General features: G+C 39.0%; 1 protein-coding gene across 2 annotated transcripts in view; it reads left to right on the top strand.

Moving 5' to 3' along the window:
- The window catches only part of Prkg2 (protein kinase cGMP-dependent 2), a 103768-nt gene that overhangs the window by 26957 nt on the left and 56338 nt on the right, over window positions 1-20473 (top strand). For both annotated transcript variants that reach the window (XM_006975369.4, XM_006975370.4), the window contains exons 3-6: window positions 6722-6888; window positions 12813-12926; window positions 13504-13609; window positions 17429-17492. In XM_006975369.4, coding sequence (XP_006975431.1) covers window positions 6722-6888; window positions 12813-12926; window positions 13504-13609; window positions 17429-17492 — 451 coding nt within the window. The remainder of the gene's footprint in view (window positions 1-6721; window positions 6889-12812; window positions 12927-13503; window positions 13610-17428; window positions 17493-20473) is intronic.

Genomic DNA, 20473 nt, shown 5'->3' with positions numbered 1-20473 from the left:
TTAAGGGTGTTGCTCCAGGCCATGGCAAATATTGATCCTCCACTGCCAGGGCCCACCAGGCAGCCCTCAATTCCAATGGCAAATTTTATTTACTTTTTAAAATTTTCTAATCAGGTCTTTATTTACTTCCTTAACTTTCAAGCTCCAAACCTTCTCAGAGGAAGTAGAAGAAAACCAGTAGATATTATTTCTTTATCATGTACATATCTTACATTATGTAGTATAATAAATACTATATGATTTATATTTATGTATAAATATGTACATTTATAACTTGTGTTTAATTTTATAATTTTGATATCAGTCTTACTGACAGTTATTATTTATGTTTTCCCCCCTTTTATTGAAAATAGATATTTTTCTCATATAATAGATCCTAATTATGGTTTCTCTTCCCCCTACTCCCTCTATAGCCTGGGTTGTTTGGAGATTTCCATAGGACCCCTTTGGCCAACAAATTATATGTAACCCATTCCTAGTACTTGAAACTTCATTTGTTGACAAGAAGTGTCCAGTTGGGCTCTGTCTCCCCTATTATTTGCTGCTTTCATTTAGATCGACTTCATGTATATGAAGCTTACATACTACCCCTCAAATGACCCTTAATTTTACCTGTCCTTTCTGTTTTTCTCTCCTCTGTCCATCTCTCTCCTCCCCCTCCCGATTCTTCCATTCTAGATGTGGTGTGTGTGTGTGTGTGTGTGTGTGTGTGTGTGTGTGTTGGAATTTTGATGGAGATTGCCCCGAATCTGTAGATAGATTTTGGTAGGATGGCCCTTTTTACTATACTGATCCTGCTGATTCATGAGGATGGGAGATCCTTCCATCTTCTGATATCTTCTCCATTTTATTTCTTTGTTTTGTATGGGTAGTGCTTTGATTATTATGTGCAAGGGAATTTCATTTCTGGTTCAGTCTATTTGGTGCTCTATGTACTTCTTGTACTTTGATAGGCATCTCCTTCTTTAGGTTAAGGAAATTTTCTTCTGTGATTTTGTTGAAAATATTTTCTGTGCCTTTGACCTGGGTTTATTCTCCATCCTCTATTCCTATTATACTTATATTTGGTCTTTTCACAGTGTTCCAGATTTCCTGGATGTTTTGTGCCAGGATATTTTTTAGATTTAACATTTGCTTTGACTGAGATACCAGTTTTTTTGAAGCTCTGTGGTTTTTTCATGGTTTAACATGTGATCAGTTTCATGAAGGTTGGTGTACAATGAATACTGAACTTACTGAATGCAGACTGTTAAAATTAGTTAAATCTAGAGCTTAAGGAAACTTTGATAATCAACTTTTTAGATGTGGCTTCTAACTAGTGTGTCTACTTGCTTTGTTATTTAGAGAGATGTGTTAAAATATCCTAATATTATTGTAGAAGTTGTGTCAACTTCTGTCATGAATTTTGTTATCATTTTATACACGTTGATACAGTCTTCCTAGGTGCATGCCTATTTAGCATATTGACTGATTCCTGATGCTATTATCAGGAAACAGCATCAATTCTCTTTAACTGGTACTGACACATCATCCATTTTTTCCATTTCCTATCCCATTATCTTTAAACATTTGTTTAATGCATAACATGCCTGATGGTTTTGCTTTGCTATCAGTTCGACAATCCTGGCTTCCCAGTGAAATTTTTTCCACCACACTGGTATGTGATGCAAATATAACAGAGATTGATTTAAACCTGGTATGTTACTCTTTGTTAACCTTCTATCTCACCTTGTCATTGTCTTGCATTAATTAAGCATATATTTTACTGCATTATTTTAGGATTTTACTTAAACATTTTCTGATTAATCTTGTAGGAAGTGCCCTAAATGATAGCATGCCTCATTAACTTATGAATGTTTCCCATTAGACTCTTACCAATTCCTGGACCTTCTGTTGTGTTAACTCCATTTATTCTCCATCTCCTTCACGTCTTGCCTGTTTCATACATTTATTTAATATGTATCTTATGCTTCATAAGGTATCCCTCTTTTATAAAGGCAACCTTACTCTAGTCACCCACACACTTACTTCCTCTGTGGCTCTTTCTTTCCTGCCACATCTGATGCTTCTCATCTGGGATCACATCCCTTTGGTCTGGAGTTAGTCACTATTACCAGTCTGTTGCCAATGGAAAAATATTTTGAAAATGTGCTCATTTTGCTTTCATTCTGCAAGCTGTTTTCAGGGCAAAGATATTGAAATGGGCTCTGTGGAGCACTTTGGAGATTTCCTATTGCGCTCTGGCTTCCATTATGTCTGCCGAAGAGTAAATCAGTCCTGTTGTTGGTCGTTTGAAGGTTATGTGTCTCTCATGTCCTGCTGCTTTATCCCCTCTCCTGTTTTTATTTTATTTTCAGCAATTTAACTATGGTGGGCTTAGATATAATTTTATTTTAGAATTTTTATTTATTATTCCTAGTATTGTGTGTGTGCATGTGTATAATGTAAGTGATGTGCGTGTGTGTGTATAAGGTGTGTGTGGGGGGGATGTATGTGAATGTGGGTGCAGCATGGATGTAAAGGTCAGAAGACAACTTTCAGGGCTCACTTCTCTGCTTCCACCTTGGGTTTCTGGAATTAAGCTCACCACCTTTGTCCACTGATCCATAGATCTGATACCCTAGATATAATTATGGAGTTTATAGTGCATCTTTTCTGTGGCTTGATATCCTTTAGTTGATTTAATGATAGTTTCAAATATGATTGTTGTAGTTGACTGTGCCAGCTAACTTTATGTCATCTAGACACAAGCTAGAGTCATTAGGAAGAGGGAACCTCCATTGAGAAGAAGCTCCCACCAGCTGGATTGTGGGCAAGCTTGTGGTACATTTTCTTAATTAGTGATTGATACTGAAGGACCTAGCTCACTGTGAACAGTGTCAGCACTGGGAAGGTGGTCCTGAGTTGTATGAGAAAGCAGCATGAGCAAGCCATGAGGGAAAAAGCCTATAAGCAGCACTCTTCCATAGTCAGTGCATCAGGTTCTGCCGCCAGGTTCCTGCCTTTGGTTCCTGTTCTGATGGCTTTGAATGATGGACTACAAATGCTAAGATAAAATAAGCCCTTTCCTTGCCTAGTTGATTTTGCTCATGGCGTTTTATCAGAGCAATAGAAAGTCTAACAAATACATAGAGTTATCATGTCTATGACAAAATTACTGAGATAAACAACTTAAAGGAATAAAAGTTGCTTTTGTTCAACATGTAAGACGTTTCTGTCCGTGTCTAGCTGATTCTCTTTTTTCTGGGTGTTCAGTGAGACCAAACACAATGGAGGTATGACATGGTGTAGCCAAGCTTTCCACCTCATGGTAGACAGGAAGCATAGAACACAGTTGGGAGAGACTCTTCCTGTGGAATCACTGTTAGGTTAACACAGCTCCACTATTCCCAACAGCTGAATCTATCTGCTGTCATCTGTCTATCTGTATGCCTGTCTGTCTATCAGTTACCTATCATCTTTTGTTGTTGTTTTGTGGGACCAGGAAAAGTTGTGCTGAGAGTTAGCTGGTCTATCATAGTTGTCCATTGAAGTGAAAAGTTCATATTCATGTGGGTGTGTGATGTTTGTCCATGTTTGTGTGCATCTACTAGTAGAAATCAGAAGTGAGTGTTAGGTGTCTTCCTCAGTTACTCTCCACTTTTATTATTTACTTAGAGATGGGGTCTCTTCTGAACTTATCAATTCATCTAGTCTGGCTGACCAATGAGCTACAGGGATCAGCCTATCACCCCACCCCAGCACTGTGGTTTCTTCTGAACTTATCAATTCATCCAGGCTGGCTGACCAATGAGCTACAGGGATCAGCCTATCACCCCACCCCAGCACTGTGGTTAAGGACACATGCTACCCCATCTGGCTTTTACATGGTTGGCAGGATCTGAACTCTGGTCCGTATGCTTTACACAGTAAACCCTTTACCAACTGAGCCATCTCTCCATTTTGTTATATTCCCAATGGCTGTTATTTGTGTCCTGTGTAAGTGTTTGAAAAAGAAATCCGAGAAGCCTGGGAGTAGAGAGGAAGCTTTGTATGAATTCTGCATCCACTCAGGACCTTGGAGGGTTTTTGTTTTTGTTTTTTTGGTTGATGAATATGATGTGAGTAGCATGAGGTGAGAAGAAACTCATGATGGAAGAGAAAACATATTCCTCTCTTTAAGGTAAAGCTGACAGAAATAGGAGACAATAATAGTGGCCTACTTCATTAAAGGATTTGTTCAAGAAAAGACCTATGTTGTAAAAAATGGTGAATAGTACCTTGTAGAATATTGATTTCCTCTATAGACAAAGGATATTTCACAGCACTTCTATAGGTTTTATAAGCAGAAGTCCATACAGATAAATAAATTAAAAAGTTTTTTGAAATACTGATTTGCACATAATTGGTTTACCACTAGACTTTTGTGAACTTTTAAGTTTTGGTTTGTGAACTTCCAAATTTTCTTAAACTCAGGGCACTTTTATATGTGTTGTTTCTAAAAATATGTGTTGGGAAACTGGGGTATGGGGCGCTGAGGAAGCAATAATGGGAGTACTACATGAGCACTGAAAATCCACTGATGCTCAAGCCTTTTGGATATTGTTCATATCTAGTACTTGAGCCAAAAAGGATGCCTAGCGAAATTATGCTGTCAGTATGTATCAGCTGAGAGAATTTTTATGTTAATGGATAAAGGAGAGTTTGGACCAGACTGAAACATTCAATCATTTCCTTTCCTAGAAGGATTAGTTTCATAATGTAGTACAGGATGAGCTTCAAGGACAGGTCCCAAGAAGCTGAAATCTCAGAAGAGACACTGTTAACTTTGTCCAGAGCTGGAATTTGTTCTTAGACTGTGGTGACATCATTGCCAATTGAAAATAAAAAGGACAACAGTGGATCTTTTGTAAGAGAACCAACATATCTAGATGCCCATCAACAGATGAATGGATAATGAGAATTATATTAAAATACATAATAATTGTATATAGTAGAATATTCTTCAGCTTTAAGGAAAGATGAAATCACAAACTTTGCAGGAAATTCAAGGACGTGAACTATAATATTAGGCAAAGTCACCCAACCCCTAAAGAAAAAGAACTTTGACATTCTCCCTCATTCATGGATCAGCCTATCATGTATGCATGGATGTATATAAACGAACTATGTGGGGCTACAGTCAAGCGCTTAGGAAGAACCAGAAAGATTGCATTAGGCAACAAGGAAGAAGGGAATGCAGGTAAAGGCTACAAAGCTAATTGTTTTTCTAGTTTCATTTCTAGCATGGTTTTCTATGGTGGATAAATGCATGAAAATGTAATTGGTATTAAAGGCATGAGACCCTAAGTGAAGATCCAGGGCTTCAGAATGGCCCTGTAGATAACTGTAGATAAGCTCACTGAGATGTACAGTGTTTGGATCTGGGTAAGAGTCTGCTTGAGTGTAGACTTTATTCTAGCTGCATGATACTTCTATTTGTGACAAATGCAAGCTATTTTTATATTGAAAATAGAACTGACAAGGTTCTGTGATGGTTTAGATGAAAGGAGAGGGAGTTCTTAAGATGATGAATCGCTTTGGATGGCTCTGAGGAGGGGAAGATTCTCTAAGAAGGGAGGGGTTCCTACAGAGGAGTTCATCTGTTTTCTCCCTGTGGACTAATGCTTTGACGAGGTCATGGGGGAAGTTACTAATTTCAGGAAGTCTTAGCTTGTGTTTGAAAACCATTTGTATAGGAAAAGGTTACTAGTTTCCAAATAGAAAAACAAAAACAAAACAAACTACTGTTAAAGGGCATTTGAATGAATGATGCAGGAAAAAAAAAAGCCATTAAAAATCATACTGGCAGGAAAGGGATTATGTAAAAATTCTGACAGCTCGTGGAGCGTCTTTTCCTCCAGCTCAATACTTTATATCATCTTCGATGGAGTATGTTAATTAAATCATTTGAAACACATGGCAATTGAGTAACTATTTTGAGCTGCTTCTTTTCCAACAGAAGGCAGAGGATTCTAGGATTGTCAATAAGTAAGACTTTAATTTGAGCAGTGAATAAGAGTGTGGCACTGGAAACAAAGTTTCTGCCCAGGCTAGACATGCCTAGAAAAAAAACTCTCAAGCAAACGCAGACTTTCACCCCCACCCCATGTCAATCAAACCGAAAGGGTCTGCCTTTGCTCTTGGAAGAGGTAGTGGGATGGAAGGAAGTGTCATGGATGGTAGAGTCACAGACTCCGATTCGAAGTCTATGAGGAGTAAATTTCTTCCTACCTCTCATTCTTCTTCTTCATAAAACATGGGAATAGTAATTATTTTATAAGATATAGGATTAAATAAGGTATAAAAGAACACTATCACTGGTACTGTACATGCATGTGTGCATCAATGAAGGGATACCACTTTCTAATCTCACAAATGCAACTTCTTCCTGTTTTCCAGATCTGTTTCCATATGACAACTTCATGGCATGGGAATTTTCCACTGAGAGATGGGATTATAAATGATAATTAAATTGATATCATAATAACTACCAGAAAAATATTCAAGATATTTTAAGGGTTTGACACATAATAGATGGTAATTCTATAGGTATAATTTTTGATGAGACCAGGAAACAAATATGTCTTTGCAAAAACAATTATAAGCTTGTAGATCATAATATCAAAACCCAGAATGAAATGAACCATTCATACTTTTCATTAGTTTTAATGACCATTTATTTTCTGTCATTACACAACAGTGAGAAAAAGCTCATCACTGATGCCCTCAATAAGAACCAGTTTCTGAAGCGATTGGACCCCCAACAGATCAAAGACATGGTGGAATGCATGTACGGGAGAAACTATCCACAGGGCAGTTACATCATTAAGCAAGGAGAGCCGGGCAACCATATCTTTGTGCTGGCGGGTGAGTTTCGCACTTTTTTTTTTTTTTTTGAGTTCTCATATGAAGAGTTTTTTCTGACTTGGGCCTTTATAAAAATTTAATTTATTCATTATTTTACATCCTGACTGAAGTTTCCCCTCCTTCCTCTCCTCCTATCCACCCTCTCTCTACATACATCCACTTCTGTTTCTGTTCAGAAAGGCGCAGGCCTCCCAAGGGTATCAACAAAGCATGGCAGCATAACAAGTTTTGATAAGACTGAGCACCTCCCCTTGTACTAAGGCTGGGCAAAGTAATCCAGTATGGGGACTAGGTTCCAAAGAGCCAGCCAAAGCATTAAGGACAGACCCTGCTCTCATTGCCAGGAGTCCCACAAATAGACCAAGCTATACAACTGTCACATATATGTAGAGGGCTTAGATCTTTCCCATGCAGGCTCTCTGCTTGTTGGTTCAGACTCTGTGAGTTCCTATGAGCTAGGTTCATTGTTTCTCTGGGTTTTCCTGTGATGTCCTTGACTCCTCTGGCTCCTACAATCCTTCCTTCCTCTCTTCAGGAGGATTCCCCAGACTCAGCCTAATGTTTGGCTGTCAGTCTCTGCATCAGTTTCCATCAGTTACTGGATGAAGGCTCTCTGATGATAATTGGGGTAGTCACCAATCTGATCACAGGAGATGGCCAGTTCAGGCTACATATCCACTATTTCCAGGAGTCTTAGCTGGGGTCATCCTTGTAGATTCATGGGAGTTTCCCTTGCACCAGGTTTCTACCTTACCCTGAACCCTACTCCTCTTTCCAGCCATCTCTTTCAGTACTCTCCATCTCCACCACCACCCAACTCAATTCTTCAAGTCCCATCCCCATCTGCCCCCACTGCAACCAGAAGATCTCTTCTACTTCCCCTTTCCAGGGAGATCCATGTGTCCTCCCTTGGGCCCTCCTTGTTACCTAGCTTCTCTGGGTCTGTGGATTATAGTAAGCTCTACTTTACAGCTAATATCTACTTATAAGTGAGTACATACCATGTTTGTCTTTCTGGGTCTTGGTTACCTCACTCGGGATGCTTTTTTTTCTAGTTCTATCCATTTGCCTTCAAATTTCCTGATGTCATTGTTTTTAACAACTGAGCATTACTCCATTGTGTAAATGTACCACATTTTCTTTATCCATTCTTCAGCTGAGGGATGTCTAAGTTATTTCCAGGTTCTGGCTATTACTAATAAAGCTGTTATGAATATAGTTGGGCGAGTGTCCTTGTGATATTATTGAGCATCCTTTGGGTATATGCCCAAGAGTGGTATTGCTGGGTTTTGTGATAGGTTGATTCCTAATTTTCTGGGAAACTGCCATATTAATTTCCAAAGTGGCTATACAAGTTTGCACTCCAATCAGCAATGGAGGAGTGTTACCCTTGCTTCACATCCTCTTCAGCATAAGCTGACATTTGTGTTTTTATCTCAGACATTCTAACGGGTGTAAGATGTAATCTCAGAGTAATTTTGATTTGAATTTCCCTGATGGCTAAGGATGATGAAAATTTCTTTATGTGTTTCTTTGCCATTTGGAATTCTTCTGTTAGGAATTCTCTGTTGAGGCCTGTACCCCATTTTTTAATTGGGTTATTTGCTTTTTTGATGTCTAATTTCTTGAGTTCTTTATATATTTTGGATATCAGACCTCTGTCAGATTCGGGGTTAGTGAAGATCTTTTCCCATTCTGTAGGCTGCTGTTGTGTCCTATTGACAGGGTCCTTTGCCTTACAGAAGCTTTTCAGTTTCATGAGGTCCCATTTATTAATTGTCGATTGTAGTGTCTGTGCTAATGGTGTTCTATTCAGGAAGTTGTCTTCAGTGCTAATACGTTCAAGGCTATTCCTCACTTTCTCTTCTATCATGTTCAGTGTAACTGGATATATGTTGAGGTCTGTGATCCACTTGGACTTGAGTTTTGTGCAGGGTGATAGATATGGATCTTTTTTTTTTTTTTTTCCCCGAGACAGGGTTTCTCTGTGTAGCTTTGCACCTTTCCTGGAACTCACTTGGTAGCCCAGGCTGGCCTCGAACTCACAGAGATCTGCCTGGCTCTGCCTCCCGAGTGCTGGGATTAAAGGCGTGCGCCACCACCGCCCGTCAGATATGGATCTTTTTACATTCTTCTACATGCCAACATCCAGTTATGCCAGCACCATTTGTTGATGATGCTTTCTTTTTTTTTTTCATTGTATGATTTTGGCTTCCTTGTCAAAACTCAAGTGTCCATAGGTGTATGGATTTATGTTTCAGTCTTTAATTTGATTCCATTGATCAATGTGTCTGTTTTTATGCCAATACCATGCTATTTTATTACTGTAGATAAGCTTTATAGTAGATCTTGAGATCAGGGATGGCAATACTTCCAGCAGTTATTGTACAGGATTATTTTAGCTATCCTGGTTTTTTGTTTTTCTATATGAAGTTAAGTATTGTTATTTAAAGGTCTGTAAAGAATTGTGTTGGAATTTTGATGGTGATTGAATTGAATCTGTAGATTGCTTTTGGTAGGATGTCCGTTTTTACTGTGTTACTTCTACTGATCCATGAGCATGGAAGATCTTTCTGATTTCTGATATTTTCTCTAATTTCTTTCTTCAAAGACTTGAGGTTCTTGTCATATGGGTCTTTTACTTGCTTGGTTAGGATTATCCCAAGATGTTTTATATTGTTTGTGGCTATTGTGAATGTTGTTGATTCCGTGATTTCTTTCTTAGCCCTTTTATCATTGGCATACAAGAGGGTTACTATCATGTATCCAGCCACTTCAATAAAGGTGTTTATCAGGTGCAGAAGTTCCCTGGTGAAATTTTTGGGGTCACTTATATATACTATAATGTCATCTGCAGATAACAATACTTTGACTTCTTCCTTTCCAATTTTTATCCCCTTTATCTCCTTTTGTTATCTTATTGCTCTAGCTAGGACTGCAATTTATATATTGAATAGATATGGAGAGAGTGGACAGCCTTGTCTTGTTTCTGATTTCAGTGGAATTTTAATGAGTTTCTTACCATTTAATTTGATGTTGGCTGTTGGCTTGCTGTAAATTGTCTTTATTATATTTATGTATGTTCCTTGTATCCCTGATTTCTCCAATACCTTTTTCATGAAGGGGTGCTGGATTTTGTCAAAGGCTTTTTCAGTATCTAATGAGATGATCATGTTCTTTTTTTTTTCAATTTGTTTATATGGTAGATTACATTAACAGATTCCCATATGTTGAAAACACATCTCTGGGATGAAGCCCACTTGACCATGGTGGATAATCTTCTTGATGTGTTCTTGGAATTTGTCTGCCAATATTTTATTGAGTATTTTGGCATCAATGTTCTATTTTGGCATTTTTGAAACATTATGAAACCAAAACCAAGTTGCTCCATTTGTAGACAATAAACAGATGGACTTCATAAGATGAGGATATTGGTGATGTGATTATGACAGTGGCTGATGTTTATCTAGAATGTTGTATGTATCTTGTATCCCATTAAACACTGGATAGAGAGCTCTCATTTCATTTCTTACCTATCCTTTAAGAACAAGCAGTGTCTCTCAATGTTATCAGTGGAGACAATCCCCCCAGAGGTTAAATCACGTAGCGTAGCCAAGGTCTCAGTGCCTCTAAGTGGTAAGTGTAAAGCAGACAGAAAATATGACCTGAAGCTCCATACTTAAAGTTACTGAAAAGTTTCCTTCCAAGTGTGGTTGCTTATGTCAACACTTCTGACAATGGTCCAAGGAGAGTTTGTTTTCATAGCTTTGAAAATCACATTGATTGCAGGCCAATGATTTCAAAGGATAAGTTAGGTTTCTTTCTAACAAATCAAATCAAATGCCATACTAATTAAACTGGTGTTTTTAAAGCCATTTAGTTCCCATTCTCTGTGATCAATTGAACACTCATGCCTGGGAAATAGTAGCAGACCTACCTATGGATTTTTAAGTGGTTGCTAATTTTTAAATATAAAGAAACAAGAAATTACTTGGATAGGGGTTGAGATCATTAAATTTCATGTAAAATTCTGAGTTGCCTCAACTTTTTGAGTCTTAGGGAAGAAAATTGCACTTCATTACCTAGGTGGTGTGGCAGCCTAGTTGATGATGTGAACTTCTACCTAGCAGTGGGTTCCCGATCATCTAAGCAATCAAGCAACATTGCTTTTTCTGTTTCCTGTGGCCTTAAAAGTTGCCTATCTAAGCAAGTTAATGGACTTGTATTGTCCTGTTTGTAATATGCCACGGATTCTTCCTTTGTATTTTAATTCTACAAGACTATCAGTTTTTGTAATTATTTGTTTTATTTGTCAGGTAATCTTTAAAGGCAACTTCAAAATGAGTCTGCCATTCCCGAGCAATTATTCTACTCTTGTAGTGAGTTATAGACTTAATTTAGACAGCCTTCGATTCTTACAGGGATAGATGACCCACAGTAATACTTTCTTCTTACAACTCTTTTCTTGGCTGTTTCCCATCTGTTTTAGCAACACAAGAGTATTCTGGCAGGAGAAGATAGGTCATTAAGTCAACAAATATTTATGGAACCTGCTAAGAGAGGACAAGAATCTCACTCCAACCCATCTTGTTCCTTGCCAGTAATTCTGATGAAAGGTTTGGAGAGAGGCATTACTGCAGCCATTGAGACCAGGCATACAGCCCACACGGAAGTGAAAATTATTTGAATTAATTATTGTGGCATCTAAGGATTGAATTGCCTGGCTTAATTATCTGCCCGAGCAAATTAATTTGATAATTAAAGTTCTCTCCTTTATAAAATATAGCATGAATATCAAATAGTACAGCATAGTTAGCTTGAACTCTTGATATTCCATATAATTCTTCAGTATTATTCAAATCCCATGAGCCATAACCAATTAAGAAAAGAACCTTGACAAGCACTAAGATTCAGGATATCAACTGGAGAGCACCACTAAGTGGTTTCAATGGAGTTAGAATTAGCTGTAATAAGAAATTATTAAACTGCATATCTAATCTGTGGAATTTAGAACCAAAAGAAAAGTTTTTTTTTCCTTGCTAGAATGTAGTTTTAACCTAGCAAACATCTTTCTTTCTCTTGTCTGGCACTTGTAATGGTTCCCAGAACAATGTCAATTCTCATATCAGGTTTGTTGAAATGAGTGGATGACATAGTGACCCAAGCTATTTGGTAGCAGGAGAAAGAAAGGCTGACATTGCTTCCCCATTTTTCTTCCTTCAAAAATGTATGTTTTTGTTTTTGCTTATTTTTTTTTTTAACAAAATTTCATTTGAAGAGGAAAAAAAAAAGAGGGTTTCCAGGACAAAACAACTGTAGGAAGTTTGTTCGGTGCTCTGTTTCCTCTGCCCTGGCTTTGTGTAGGCAGAGACATGGGCCGGAATGGGAGGTTCAGCCGCAGAGAGCCATGAAGTGACCTAGCCAAAGTTATACAGTCAACAATGAATGCAACCCAGATGGAGAACTGGGTAGCTTGACCTGACAGCCAGGAGAGCATCATGGCTCTGATAAGTTTTCCTTCCCTCACGGCAACAGCTGTGCAGTGTTTCAAGACATACTGATTGTTGGGCTCCTAGTAAGGGAAAAATGGTTACATTTTTTCATAGGGCAGAATGAATATTGTTAGTATTTACATAACAGTTAGCCTGTGCTATCTATTGTTTTAAGTTCCCTACATGTATTAACATTTAATTCTCCTGATAAGTGCATGACATACATGTGATTCTCCCCACCATCCATGATGGAAAACTGCTCATTGTGAGTAAATGGCAGGTTTGGTTTCAGGCTGGATCTTTTAACCATTCTGATATAATCAGATTCCTAAGTAGCTTAACTAAATGTTGTATGATTTCTGGTTATTTTTTTTCCTATGGAACCAAGACAGATTTTGATGATTTGTGTTTTTCTTAAATTCTACTTGATAGAGGGTAGACTAGAGGTGTTCCAAGGAGAGAAGTTGCTGTCGTCCATCCCAATGTGGACCACATTTGGGGAACTGGCGATTTTGTACAACTGTACACGGACTGCCTCTGTGAAAGGTAAGCAGAGAAAAGCTGCTTGGAATCACCACTGCATCGAAGGTTGTCTCCTAAGCCAAGCTTATGGCACTTTGCCCCATATACTCTTGTTCATAAAGATACAATTGCAGTAAAAAGATGTGTATGTGAGCTTTTATCTGAATAATCCGAGTTAAGAAGAACTTTCCCTAGCCTGGGGATTGACTCTTAGGTAGCAGTGTCTAAACATCTCCAAAAGATGCACATTCACACCCTTGTGCACACAACACTTTTAACTTCCAGTTACCTGCTTATGAACTCTTTAGTGATTGGATCAGGTACAGGAACACACCCTGTGGGTGTGGTGTATAACTGGAATTTGCAAACCATTTAAGAATCATCCTACCAAAAACATAATCAGAAAAGAAATGATCTGCTATCCTCTTCCAAATCCTGGTAGATTTCAAAGCTGAAGTGGCATAAAATTACCCACTCTTTCATTATTTCCTCTCACTTGCATGTTTAAATAATACACTTCTAATAAACATATAGTCACTGGCTGACATTTTTGGAGTGTTTCTTTCTCTGATGCTAAACACTGTTGTATTATTTTCTCAAGCTATTACCAATGTTAAAACTTGGGCACTCGACAGAGAGGTTTTCCAGAACATTATGAGGAGAACAGCCCAAGCCAGGGATGAGGAGTACAGAAACTTCCTCAGAAGGTAAGAGTAACCATATGGCGGAAGTGCAGCCATTGTGTGGACAGGTTGATTTTTGCCAGAGTAATGATTTCCCCAACAGTTTTCCCCAATTCAAGCAGTTTCTATATTATTAAAGCAAGAAGCAAAAGAATTCCCTTACAGTAAATGGCAACAGATACCCAAAATTATATTTGCTTCCTATTAGCTTATGTGCTGAGTTATTTTCCTGCTATTCCTTCTACTTCTGTATGAAAGGAGCCATAGCATAAAAATATGCAAAAATGCCTGAAAAATTCACCTGAGTTTGCTTACTGGGCTTTGAAAAACATTTATGATCTGAGAGAGTACAGCGAAATTTTAATTCTTCTAATATTAATTTTAGTTATTATTATTACATTTTAATTAATTAATTAATTAATTTGTTTATTTGTTTGTGTGTGTGTGTGTGTGCAGGTGTGGGCACACACACACTGACACTTGTGCCACATCATACGTGTGGAAATCAGAGGACAACTTCCAAGAGCTGATTCTTTCCTTCTATCATGTACTTCCATGGGATCAAACTCAAATGACCAGGCCTGGCTCAAGCCCCTTTATACCCCAAGCCATCTCATCAGGCCAATGGGAATATTAAAGATACTATACATGGGTACCAGGACAGATCATTTTATAAAACGTTCTGTACCTTGGCATCATGAGTGAATCCATTTATAGGGAACCACATGTCTGTATAACTTTAAAAGTGAGCTGGAAGAGAGAACTCTTTTTGAGAGTGTATATTCTCCATGTACACCTGTTTTAGATCATGTGTGAGAGTTTTGATAGCCTCTGAATTTGGAACACATCATGTGATGAAATGTACTTAGGATAAGTGGTAATGATAATTATGAATCGTGTGACTTCCAAAAGTAAATTTCAAGTTTTTCCCAAGTGTAGTCTACTAATTTCATCTTCCATAGCCAGCCTGGAAAGCCAGTTCTGTTAGGTCTGAATGTGCCTTAGTGTCTAGTAGGGACTCAGCAGTACCACCATGGGAGCACACAGATAATCAGCAGAACATAGCCAGCATGCAGGTTCTTCTAGAGCACCTCTCTGCCACGCCTTCCTAGAGACAACAGTGACTCCTGCTGCAGTAATGACAAACAAGTGTCTCTAGGTATTGTGTACCTTAGCTGACATGTGGTGGGATCTACCTAAATATAGGTGATCTTAAAGTTCTACAGCTGAATGTCACAGGTCAGCATTTGGAGTAAATAAGGCCCACTTATGCATGAGGTAAAGAAAGGGATACATGAATAAACCAGTGGCTGCAGGATGTAGTTGATTATCTGAGACAAAACGTGATTCACTGCAGAGCAACAATCCCCTTGGAGCTTTGCCTGAGTTGAAGGAGGCCAAAGAACCTACTAGTAGATATTCCTTTTTTCCATCTTCCTTTTTGTTATTTCATTCATTCATTCGTTCATTCATTCATTCATTCGTTCGTTCGTTTGTTCATTCATCATTCATTCATTCAACAAATATTTGTAGACATCAAAGATGGTTGATTCAGTGGTGAACAAGATAAACCTGACCTCTGTCCCCTCAGAGGAGAGACGAACTAGATTTCTCCTCATCTGTTTACCTACCAACCCCAAGGGTGACAGGCTTTCTGTTCATAGATCCCAGTTTGGACCAGAAGGAAAACTTTCATAAGCATGTGGAAATTGAGTTCTAGTTGCCTTTGCTGTCTCAACAGGGAGGTACCACTCTAGAGAAATGCAGTTTTCTTTGTCTCATTATATATAATAAACTCTTTTTTATATGTACAGTTTTTAAATATGGCATGTAAAATACAAGGCTTGTAGTATATATATATGTAAATCACAAAACCTCATAATGCTAACAACCCCTTTACTAGGAATGCATTCAAAGGAAATGAGATCCATATGTTAGAGGAGACATCTGTGTCTCCATGTTCTTTGCAGCACCCTCCAGAATAGTCATGAAATGGATATCATCTAATTGACCACCAGCCCATGAATGGATGAGGAAAATGTAGTTCATGTATAATGGAACAATATTTAAACATAAAAAGATTAAAACTTGTTATTTGGGATGACGTGACTCAAAGTGGAGCCTGTGGTGTTAGTGAAACAGGGTAGACATAGACAAATACGGCACAGTCTCACTTGTATGTAGACTCTGGGAAGGTTCACCGCATAGAACTGAATAGCAGAATGGTGCTTTCCAGATGCTTAAAACAGTAAGGGGGAAGAGGGATGAAAAGCAGTTGACCAGTGGGTTCTAAATTAGAGGTGAACAGGAGTAAGAAGTTGTGATATTGCACCATTAGGTGATTATGCATAATAACAACGTAATGTATATTCTTAAAAGCTTAGGGGAAGAATTCTGAATGTTTTTAACCTTAAGAAAATGATAAATTTCTGGAGAAATATGTGTTTAATCACATTTAAACATTGTAAAATATATACGTGCATAGAATCATGGGAAAGTACCCTATAAAGGTGTCCAATTTTATATACACATTTCAGTTAAAATAAATTTAAATGAGCAAATAATAATAAAAAGTATCCATGAAGTTAGGGATGGCCCCCAAGTGCCTGTGGGCTCTGACATCATCACAGACGTCTGCCCCTCCTCCTTTCAGGTATAGGCTGCTTTTGGAAGTTTGGTGGTTAATGGGTCCCTTGGTATTCTTTGTAATTTTGCCTATGGCTTGATTGAACCCATTTTGAACTTGGTAAGAATGGTGTTGTGTTTGCAACCCATTAGCTCTCTACCTATCACCGTGCATTCATCTGTTCTCCAGCTGGGGCTCATTTTGGCGTTTTGAAATTCAATCCACCGATGCAGGCATTCTGACAGTCGTCTCCTACCCTAATGCTGCCTGCTTTGTGTGTGCAAGAGTCTGCCTAGAGCTCCCTGCCTTCACAAGATCTACTCATGCATTTGGGAATAGCATAATTTTTCCTGTAAGCATGTCAAATGATAGATGGTAAAAAAAAAAGAAATAGTTCTTTTATAGAAATTATATTGACAGCCTTAAAAATGTGTAAAATAGAAAGAAATTGCTTTAATAAAACAGTTTACTCATAGATTCGTTAATTATACTGAGGGAAATTTTTGATTTTTTAAAATAATGGGTTTTAGTATTATATTTCACTGTTACTTACCTCTGGAAACATTGACTTAAAAAGACAGAACAGTAAGATCAATAATCAAAGAGTATGTCATGGGTAGTTTCCACGTCCCCATAGGTTCAGTCTTTACTTAATTTTACAAGGATTTGGATGAAATTCTAAACCTTCACCTTGAATAGAGCTACTCACCCAGGCTCTAAGAGACATGAGGAAGGGGAGAAAACACTTTTCCAAATGTGAGTCACTCAGAAAACCAACCCAAATGTGCATTGGTTCCCTCTCCAGTAGGCAGGATGTGACTGTCCCCTTTGGAGGATCTTGGTGCCTTCAATTTTACACCTATGACAAATTCCTGGAATAGTATAGTACATATGAACAATTTCCAATTGTCAAGAAATTCTGTTATTGATGTGTTTTCAGTATCTAAATGTTTTGGAAAAACTGAAGTGCATTGCATTATAACAGTAAGTGAATGTAAAAATTTAGTGTCTGTATGAAATAATGGGTTTTTCCCCCAAGACATAATTACATAAAAGCTGGGTGTGGTGTTACACGCCTGTCATCCCAGTGCTTACAAGGCTGAGGCAGGAGGATCGTGAGTTCAGGGGTAGCCTGGACTACATAGTGAGAATGTATCTCAGAAGAGTTCTTAATTTAAAAAAGATAACTAATTTAAGATTTCTTTTTTATTTTGAAGTGTTTCCTTGCTGAAGAACTTACCTGAAGATAAACTAACCAAGATCATTGACTGTTTGGAAGTGGTAAGAAATTTTAAAGTAAAAAATAAATATCATTAGAAGATTTTAGAATCTAGTCATACTGTTAGTACTGTAAATGAAAAAAAGAGGAAAAGATTGCAAAACACTAAACCACAGAGACCAGGAGCTGTTTTAGATTGTGAGAAAATTTAGGCCAACTCACACTGAATTAAGGGACCAGCAAGGGTTAGATAGCCTTGGAACTTGCAAAAAGAAATTGGATTTGCATGTGTAAAGTGAAATTTGATTTACATATTTTAATCTTTTTAGTACATTTTATACAACTAATCTGCCATACTCGAGAGGCATTTGATTTTCTTCAATTAACATCACAATCCCTTGCAGAGTTTTCGTAATATAAAGGAATCAGTGAGGCATAATTAGGAAACAGGGTACAAAAAGGGCATGCTGGGGCTGTGGGGGAGGTGTCTGCAGCCAGGCCATGCAGTGTGCTATACTCAGCATTCTGGGCCCTGGAAACACTTTGGAAAAGATTGCACTCTTACCTACTTCAATATCTAGAGGCAATTGGCAGATTGGAAAGTGTTCAAAATCTTATTCCTGGCATCCACAGATGGCTGGTTTTAGTCTAAGACTTGTCAATCCTTATTCTGAATATGCTTTTATAAGTGTCCCTTGGTTTTTAATGATACCAGTTTATGAAAACCTCTTCAGATTTCAGAGATTACAATTCAAAGCAAATGGACCCTCTCCCTTTCTTGGGGGTCCATTTCACTGAAACCAAAACAACTTTTCTGAAGTTAAGAGGAGGCAGGGGCTGGTGGCAGTATCATAGCTGGATGTGACGCTTGCACAGAGCTGCTTTCAGTAGAAACAGTAGAAAGCTTGGCCTGTCTGTTTGCTGATAGACTCATGCCCCTGTCAATCACAACAAACAATGCAAATAAGGAAGAGGTGACCATTTTATCCTAAACCTAAGGGACATCAGTAATGTTTAAACATGTAGTCATGGAACATCCAATAGTTTATCAAGGACCAGCTATGGGGACACCACGCCTTGCCTCCTGTCCCCTGGGGTTTCGGATATGAAGCCAACTTCAACAAGCCTGTGTAGTCTGTATCCCTTTGGGATTTTCTCACTGTAACATAAACCAATCACAGATGTTACAAATTAATAATTCATCCCAATTTCTCAGGGTGTTTTTCTTTTCAGGCCAGAAAGGCACTATAATATACATATTTTTTGTTGTTGTTAACCAAAAGAAATCTGTTTTAAATATGCTACTAATAGAAGGGATTCATGAGAGGGGAATGTCATGCTGATAGCAAATATTAGAACTTGATGCCATTAAAAATAAATGGTCATTTAGACATATTTATAGTGGCCATAAGCAACAGCTACGGGATACATAGATGGCTGTCTCGAATTATTAATTAGCACACAATTCAAGTTTGTAAGCTTCATCTTTTAAAACACTCTGGGAAAGCCTGGTTACACTTCAGCATCTGCAGACAGCAGCACTACTTATAAAGGGCTCTTTATTCTACCTGACAAACAAATGTGTCTCTGTAATGTGTGAAAATTCTCGGATGCGGAAGTGATTAGCAACAGAGTAATGGGATCTGTTTAGTTCTAAGAAAAGCACATAATTTACCAGCAAAGCTCCACTCCTGATGCATCAACAGGGTCCTGACCACAGTCAGCCCCCAGAGCAGGGGGGTATGACAGAGCAACTACTGAGTTCTCAGAGCATGTGTCCTGAGACCCACAGTCGTTGAGAAAACAGAAAGTATCTGAAATGCTGCTTAGAGCTTGGTGGGAAAGCTTTTCTTTTTTTGTGTATGGGGAGAAAGGTGAAGAGAAGGGTTCTGAGTCATCCTGTCTGTGTCCCCACCCCCCTTCAGCCCTCCACACACACCAAGCAGTGGATCCTGTCAGGTTCCAAAGAAACTCAGGACAAACCACGAACTATGCTGCCTATTAGCCTCCCAAAGCACACTGGCCGGTGGGCTCACTCAATATCTGTGGCCCTTCTCTGCTCTTCTCACCCAGCTCCCTACACTAAAACTCGGTAGCCCAGCTTCTCATTCCTTATAACCCCGCCATTTCAGCAACTGGCTCTCTTGGTCCTTATTCTGTTTCTTTTCTCCCTTTCTCCTCTGCTCTTGGCTCCCGGTCCCCTCTCTTGCCCCTCTCTCTTCTCTTCCTCTAACTCTCTGGTACCCCGCCCCTCCTCCCCCCATGGGCCTGCTCAGTCTGCTGGTGTGCTTCTTTCTCTCCCTGCTCTGGACTCTTTCAGAACCTCTGGCTGTACTCTCCTTCACATCTATAATAAAACCCTTCTCAACCTCAGCCATGAGCAGTCGTGTCCTCCTCTTTCATTCAGATCCTATGTGTTTAAGACACAGGCTGCTGAATTCCTACACCAAATATTTGGCTCTGATAGTTCAGTTTTCCATCAGCTTTCTTGAGCACAAGTCCCCCAGAGAATTCCGTTTGCAAGGCAGCCATCTTCTGGAAGCCTCTGCTCATGTTCTGCCCGGAGCACGAGTTTGGGGGATAACAGCACACACAGAGTCACTGCTAGGCTTCAGGACTCAGCTAATGACAGCCATAAAGCAGGGTGTAGGTTTGGAGTGGTGGCAACAGTGGATGATGAAGATTCTAATGTGGCTCCTGTCCCCGGGCGATCAGGAAGCAAACAGACAGGTGACAGGAAGAGCGTCTGCTTCCACGCAGGCAACAGTGAAAATGTGTGTTACTTTGTGTTCTCCTGAGTTAACACAGAGATGAAGCAGGGGGTTGCCTGGTTGGGGCAGAGCTCTAGAACCTAACCCAGTCTCGCAGCACTGCCACTCTGCTATCTATCCACCTCTGCACCTTTCCCAGAGCTCCAGTTGTGGCAGGGCTGTGCGAGGCACACTAGTGTGAATGTCTTTATCCTTCTTCCGGTCCGGGGTCCCAACAGAAAGGCAGATTTCTAGGTACTGTCCTGTGCTCACTGAATCAGAAACTGGTAAAG

This window comes from Peromyscus maniculatus, chromosome 10 (genome assembly GCF_049852395.1).
Source record: "Peromyscus maniculatus bairdii isolate BWxNUB_F1_BW_parent chromosome 10, HU_Pman_BW_mat_3.1, whole genome shotgun sequence".
Lineage (NCBI taxonomy): Eukaryota > Metazoa > Chordata > Mammalia > Rodentia > Cricetidae > Peromyscus > Peromyscus maniculatus.
The sequence above is the reverse complement of the archived record's forward strand: the minus strand, read 5'-3'. Positions and strand labels throughout refer to the sequence as shown.